The following is a 7,110-nucleotide window of genomic DNA, read 5'->3' as shown; positions in this document are numbered from 1 at the left end:
TGGTCTAGGGCCCGCTAGGGGCCATAATGGGAACCACTGGTCTAGGGCCCGCTAGGGGCCATAATGGGAACCACTGGTCTAGGGCCCGCTAGGGGCCATAATGGGAACCACTGGTCTAGGGCCCGCTAGGGGCCATAATGGGAACCACTGGTCTAGGGCCCGCTAGGGGCCATAATGGGAGTCAGGTTTGGGAACCACTGGTCTAGGGCCCGCTAGGGGCCATAATGGGAGTCAGGTCCATGTCAGCTTATTTCCCAGTCATTGAAACAGACACAGGTTGGTTCCAGTAAGAGCAGGTTCCGTTTATTGAACCAGAGATGTTTTCCATGTTGATTTAATCAGTCCTGAAACTGGAATCGTGAAGCCTCTCTTCTCTTCCCACACAAGATTGACAACCTGAACACATTTATCTTTTTATACCAGGCTGAGAAGATCTCTTCCTCTCCCCCCCCTCTCTCTCTTTCTCTCCCCCTCTTCCTCCACTCAGAGCAGATTCCAGTACGCAGGTGAATATTTACCAGAACAGGGACAAATCATTACACTGTCACCCTGTTTATAATCGTTAGGTACAATAACTATATAACATTTATTTTGAAGTTTAATTTCAGTGGTTGCAGTTGTGTGTTAGGACACCGTGAGGACTGACTGAATTACAGTTGCAGTAAAATTGTCCCTATGGATGCAGAAATGTAAAAATGTCTGTGGGCGTTTCATAGCAGTGACTGACAGACATACGGAGTTCATTCCTCGGTCGTGTCCTTCTTGCTGGTCTCCTGTCCCTCAAAGATGGGGTACTTGCTCTCCACCTCGGACCAAGTCATGACACCGTTGGCCAGATCACGGATGATTCCTGGCAACTCACTGACCTGGAGAGGCAACAGAGAACCCAGTTAACCCAGTTCATTAACCTTTCAGTTAATCACTTCTAGTACAGAGCAGTACGTTGACATGTATGAATTAAAGATGTCGTACCTCGGCCCTGATCTGCCTCATGGAGTCGCGGTCCCTCAGCGTGGCGGTGTGGGGCGTCTTGTTCACCGTGTCAAAGTCAATGGTGATGCCGAACGCCACTCCGATCTCATCTGTCCTGGCGTAGCGCCTCCCGATGGATCCTGACGAGTCGTCCACCTTATGGGACACGCCCTGTTTGGTCATCGCTTCAGCTGCAAGGGTGAGGAGACAGGGTGAGGAGACGGGAGGAGACGGGAGGAGAGGGGAGGAGAGGGTGAGGGGAGAGGGTGAGGAGAGGGGAGGAGAGAGGGTGAGGAGACGGGAGGAGAGAGAGTGAGGAGACGGGAGGAGAGAGGGTGAGGAGACGGGAGGAGAGAGAGTGAGAGACGGGAGGAGAGAGGGTGAGGAGAGGGGTGAGGAGAGAGGGTGAGGAGACGGGAGGAGAGAGGGTGAGGAGACGGGGAGGAGAGAGAGTGAGGAGACGGGGAGGAGAGAGGGTGAGGAGAGGTGAGGAGAGAGGGTGAGGAGACGGGAGGAGAGAGGGTGAGGAGAGAGGGTGAGGAGAGAGGGTGAGGAGACGGGAGGAGAGAGGGTGAGGAGACGGGAGGAGAGAGGGTGAGGAGACGGGAGGAGAGAGGGTGAGGAGACGGGAGGAGAGAGGGTGAGGAGACGGGAGGAGAGGGTGAGGAGACGGGAGGAGAGAGGGTGAGGAGACGGGAGGAGAGAGGGTGAGAGACGGGAGGAGAGAGGGGAGGAGACGGAGAGAGAGGGTGAGGAGACGGGAGGAGAGAGGGTGAGGAGACGGGAGGAGAGAGGGTGAGGAGACGAGAGGGTGAGGAGACGGGAGGAGAGAGGGTGAGGAGAGGGGGAGGAGACGGGAGGAGAGAGGGTGAGGAGACGGGAGGAGAGAGGGTGAGGAGACGGGAGGAGAGAGGGTGAGGAGAGAGAGTGAGGAGACGGGAGGAGAGAGAGTGAGGAGAGAGGGGGAGGAGAGAGGGTGAGGAGAGGGTGAGGAGACGGGAGGAGAGAGGGTGAGGAGACGGGAGGAGAGAGGGTGAGGAGAGAGAGTGAGGAGACGGGAGGAGAGAGAGTGAGGAGAGAGGGGGAGGAAAGAGGGGGAGGAGAGAGGGTGAGGAGACGGGAGGAGAGAGGGTGAGGAGACGGGAGGAGAGAGGGTGAGGAGACGGGAGGAGAGAGGGTGAAGAGAGGGTGAGGAAACGGGAGGAGAGAGGGTGAGGAGAGGGTGAGGAGACGGGAGGAGAGAGGGTGAGGAGACGGGAGGAGAGAGGGTGAGGAGACGGGAGGAGAGAGGGTGAGGAGACGGGAGGAGAGAGGGTGAGGAGACGGGAGGAGAGAGGGTGAGGAGACGGGAGGAGAGAGGGTGAGGAGACGGGAGGAGAGAGGGTGAGGAGACGGGAGGAGAGAGGGTGAGAGACGGGAGGAGAGAGGGTGAGGAGACGGGAGGAGAGAGGGTGAGAGACGGGAGGAGAGAGGGTGAGGAGACGGGAGGAGAGAGGGTGAGAGACGGGAGGAGAGAGGGTGAGGAGACGGGAGGAGAGAGGGTGAGGAGACGGGAGGAGAGAGGGTGAGGAGACGGGAGGAGACGGGAGGAGAGAGGGTGAGGAGACGGGAGGAGAGAGGGTGAGGAGAGAGGGTGAGGAGAGAGGGTGAGGAGACGGGAGGAGAGAGGGTGAGGAGACGGGAGGAGAGAGGGTGAGGAGACGGGAGGAGAGAGGGTGAGGAGACGGGAGGAGAGAGGGTGAGAGACGGGAGGAGAGAGGGTGAGGAGACGGGAGGAGAGAGGGTGAGAGACGGGAGGAGAGAGGGTGAGAGACGAGAGGGTGAGGAGACGGGAGGAGAGAGGTGAGAGAGGGTGAGGAGACGGGAGGAGAGAGGGTGAGGAGACGGGAGGAGAGAGGGTGAGGAGACGGGAGGAGAGAGGGTGAGGAGAGAGAGTGAGGAGACGGGAGGAGAGAGAGTGAGGAGAGAGGGGGAGGAGAGAGGGTGAGGAGAGGGTGAGAGACGGGAGGAGAGAGGGTGAGGAGACGGGAGGAGAGAGGGTGAGGAGAGAGAGGAGGAGACGGGAGGAGAGAGAGTGAGGAGAGAGGGGGAGGAAGAGGGGGAGAGAGAGGGTGAGGAGACGGGAGGAGAGAGGGTGAGGAGACGGGAGGAGAGAGGGTGAAGAGAGGGTGAGGAAACGGGAGGAGAGAGGGTGAGGAGAGGGTGAGGAGACGGGAGGAGAGAGGGTGAGGAGACGGGAGGAGAGAGGGTGAGGAGAGAGAGTGAGGAGACGGGAGGAGAGAGAGTGAGGAGAGAGAGTGAGGAGACGGGAGGAGAGAGAGTGAGGAGAGAGAGTGAGGAGACGGGAGGAGAGAGAGTGAGGAGACGGGAGGAGAGAGAGTGAGGAGAGAGAGTGAGGAGACGGGAGGAGAGAGGGTGAAGAGAGGGTGAGGAGACGGGAGGAGAGAGGGTGAGGAGAGGGTGAGGAGACGGGAGGAGAGAGGGTGAGGAGAGAGAGTGAGGAGACGGGAGGAGAGAGAGTGAGGAGAGAGAGTGAGGAGACGGGAGGAGAGAGAGTGAGGAGAGAGAGTGAGGAGACGGGAGGAGAGAGAGTGAGGAGAGAGGGGGAGGAAAGAGGGGGAGGAGAGAGGGTGAGGACATGTTAGTTAAATACCTTATGTAACATCTGACACTGAACTGTTCAACCTTTGTTCTGAAATCATCATGGTCTTGTTCTAAACAGAAATAGAGCGTGGAAGGAGTACTTACAGAGTTCCTTAACAAAAGGCGTGAATTCCTGGTTTTGGCTCAAAGGAAGGACGGAGCATTTATATGGAGCTACCGTGGTAGGGAAGCTGAAGAACTGGAGACAAGAGAGACGGACATTTCAAAACCATTATTCCACTGTTAAAACCATTTCTGTAATAACTACGTTCTAACGGCCCAGTCAGTAGTAGTAACATTTTATGTCTCCCTACCGTTCTCTGTTCGTCTCCCTCTCTGACTTGGAATGTGTGCTCGAAGATTGAGTACATGATTCTACCGATGCCAAAGGAGGGTTCGATGACGTTAGGGACCACCTCCTCCACTGTGGGGAATAAGTTAAACATGTTATGGTTGGCTGCGATCTTAATGCATGGCTTCTACAATTAGAACTGTCCATCCAGTAGAAAGAGGATGTTATTCAACAACTAGAGAACGTAGAACAACCTCCTCTAGAACATGTCTAGGTTCTAGAAGGTTCTAGAGTGTTGTCTCACCATGCAGGGTCTTCTGGAACCTCTTCACACTGACCATGTCCTTGGTGAGTTTAAAAGTCTTTCCCTCCGTCTCTATGGTGAACTCCCTGGGGGAAGGTTAGGTTTAGCATTGTCAATGAGACTGGAATATTGCAGAACATTACGGAGGCTAAAGAATTATATCTATCGATTGTGTCACATATGACCTCTGTTCGCTACTCACCCGCTGCTGTTGAGTAGCATCTCCTGTTCAGTGATGAAACACTCGTCACATACAGCTAGATACTCCATGGCTAGCTTGGCGTCCTTCTTATAGGCTTTACCGATGGCGCCCTTATTGGCCTCAAACTGGACCATATCTACTACTTTGGGTTCTTTTAGAGGCTTCTCTGCCACTAGAGCGACCTTGGTAGCCCGGGCGTGGCACAGCAGGTCGAAACAGGAGCGGTCAGCACAGCCCACTATCTCAATCCAGCCCTGCAGGAAATACAGAGACGCAGGGTTATTATGGGGTTAGGGTTAACTCAGGGTTATTATGGGGTTAGGGTTAACTCAGGGTTATTATGGGGTTAGGGTTAACTCAGGGTTATTATGGGGTTAGGGTTAACTCAGGGTTATTATGGGGTTAGGGTTAACGCAGGGTTATTATGGGGTTAAGGTTAACTCAGGGTTATTATGGGGTTAGGGTTAACTCAGGGTTATTATGGGGTTAGGGTTAACGCAGGGTTATTATGGGGTTAGGGTTAACGCAGGGTTATTATGGGGTTAAGGTTAACTCAGGGTTATTATGGGGTTAAGGTTAACTCAGGGTTATTATGGGGTTAAGGTTAACTCAGGGTTATTATGGGGTTAGGGTTAACTCAGGGTTATTATGGGGTTAGGGTTAACTCAGGGTTATTATGGGGTTAGGGTTAACTCAGGGTTATTATGGGGTTAGGGTTAACTCAGGGTTATTATGGGGTTAAGGTTAACTCAGGGGTTATTATGGGGTTAAGGCTAACTCAGGGTTATGGGGTTAAGGTTAACCAGGTTATGGGGTTAGGTTAACTCAGGGTTATTATGGGGTTAGGGTTAACTCAGGGTTATTATGGGGTTAAGGTTAACTCAGGGTTATTATGGGGTTAAGGTTAACTCAGGGTTATTATGGGGTTAGGGTTAACTCAGGGTTATTATGGGGTTAGGGTTAACTCAGGGTTATTATGGGGTTAGGGTTAACTCAGGGTTATTATGGGGTTAGGGTTAACTCAGGGTTATTATGGGGTTAAGGTTAACTCAGGGTTATTATGGGGTTAAGGTTAACTCAGGGTTATTATGGGGTTAAGGTTAACTCAGGGTTATTATGGGGTTAGGGTTAACTCAGGGTTATTATGGGGTTAAGGTTAACTCAGGGTTATTATGGGGTTAGGGTTAACGCAGGGTTATTATGGGGTTAGGGTTAACGCAGGGTTATTATGGGGTTAGGGTTAACTCAGGGTTATTATGGGGTTAAGGTTAACTCAGGGTTATTATGGGGTTAAGGTTAACTCAGGGTTATTATGGGGTTAGGGTTAACTCAGGGTTATTATGGGGTTAGGGTTAACTCAGGGTTATTATGGGGTTAGGGTTAACTCAGGGTTATTATGGGGTTAGGGTTAACTCAGGGTTATTATGGGGTTAGGGTTAACTCAGGGTTATTATGGGGTTAAGGTTAACTCAGGGTTATTATGGGGTTAAGGTTAACTCAGGGTTATTATGGGGTTAAGGTTAACTCAGGGTTATTATGGGGTTAGGGTTAACTCAGGGTTATTATGGGGTTAGGGTTAACTCAGGTTATTATGGGGGTTAGGGTTAACTCAGGGTTATTATGGGGTTAAGGTTAACTCAGGGTTATTATGGGGTTAGGGTTAACTCAGGTTATTATGGGGTTAGGGTTAACTCAGGGTTATTATGGGGGTTAGGTTAACTCAGGTTATTATGGGGTTAGGGTTAACTCAGGGTTATTATGGGGGTTAGGGTTAACTCAGGGTTATTATGGGGTTAAGGTTAACTCAGGGTTATTATGGGGTTAGGGTTAACTCAGGGTTATTATGGGGTTAGGGTTAACTCAGGGTTATTATGGGGTTAGGGTTAACTCAGGGTTATTATGGGGTTAGGGTTAACTCAGGGTTATTATGGGGTTAAGGTTAACTCAGGGTTATTATGGGGTTAAGGTTAACTCAGGGTTATTATGGGGTTAGGGTTAACTCAGGGTTATTATGGGGTTAAGGTTAACTCAGGGTTATTATGGGGTTAAGGTTAACTCAGGGTTATTATGGGGTTAAGGTTAACTCAGGGTTATTATGGGGTTAAGGTTAACTCAGGGTTATTATGGGGTTAAGGTTAACGCAGGGTTATTATGGGGTTAAGGTTAACGCAGGGTTATTATGGGGTTAAGGTTAACGCAGGGTTATTATGGGGTTAGGGTTAACTCAGGGTTATTATGGGGTTAAGGTTAACGCAGGGTTATTATGGGGTTAGGGTTAACTCAGGGTTATTATGGGGTTAGGGTTAACTCAGGGTTATTATGGGGTTAAGGTTAACTCAGGGTTATTATGGGGTTAAGGTTAACTCAGGGTTATTATGGGGGTTAAGGTTAACTCAGGGTTATTATGGGGTTAAGGTTAACTCAGGGTTATTATGGGGTTAGGGTTAACTCAGGGTTATTATGGGGTTAGGGTTAACTCAGGGTTATTATGGGGTTAGGGTTAACTCAGGTTATTATGGGAGTTAAGGTTAACTCAGGGTTATTATGGGGTTAAGGTTAACTCAGGGTTATTATGGGGTTAGGGTTAACTCAGGGTTATTATGGGGTTAGGGTTAACTCAGGGTTATTATGGGGTTAGGGTTAACTCAGGGTTATTATGGGGTTAGGGTTAACTCAGGGTTATTATGGGGTTAAGGT

The 7,110-nt window shown here is 51.2% G+C and overlaps 1 protein-coding gene across 2 annotated transcripts in view; it reads right to left on the bottom strand.

The window, feature by feature from the left end:
* Positions 1-281: 281 nt before the first annotated feature.
* Positions 282-7,110, bottom strand: part of gars1 (glycyl-tRNA synthetase 1) — a 45,118-nt gene continuing 38,289 nt past the window's right edge. For both annotated transcript variants that reach the window (XM_041861408.2, XM_041861407.2), the window contains 6 exons: positions 4,414-4,667; positions 4,212-4,297; positions 3,930-4,039; positions 3,721-3,814; positions 973-1,163; positions 282-866 (listed from right to left, as the gene is read on the bottom strand). In XM_041861408.2, coding sequence (XP_041717342.1) covers positions 741-866; positions 973-1,163; positions 3,721-3,814; positions 3,930-4,039; positions 4,212-4,297; positions 4,414-4,667 — 861 coding nt within the window. In that variant the 3' untranslated portion in view covers positions 282-740. The remainder of the gene's footprint in view (positions 867-972; positions 1,164-3,720; positions 3,815-3,929; positions 4,040-4,211; positions 4,298-4,413; positions 4,668-7,110) is intronic.

This window comes from Coregonus clupeaformis, chromosome 34 (assembly GCF_020615455.1).
Source record: "Coregonus clupeaformis isolate EN_2021a chromosome 34, ASM2061545v1, whole genome shotgun sequence".
NCBI lineage: Eukaryota > Metazoa > Chordata > Actinopteri > Salmoniformes > Salmonidae > Coregonus > Coregonus clupeaformis.
This window is presented reverse-complemented; position numbering and strand designations above follow the sequence as displayed.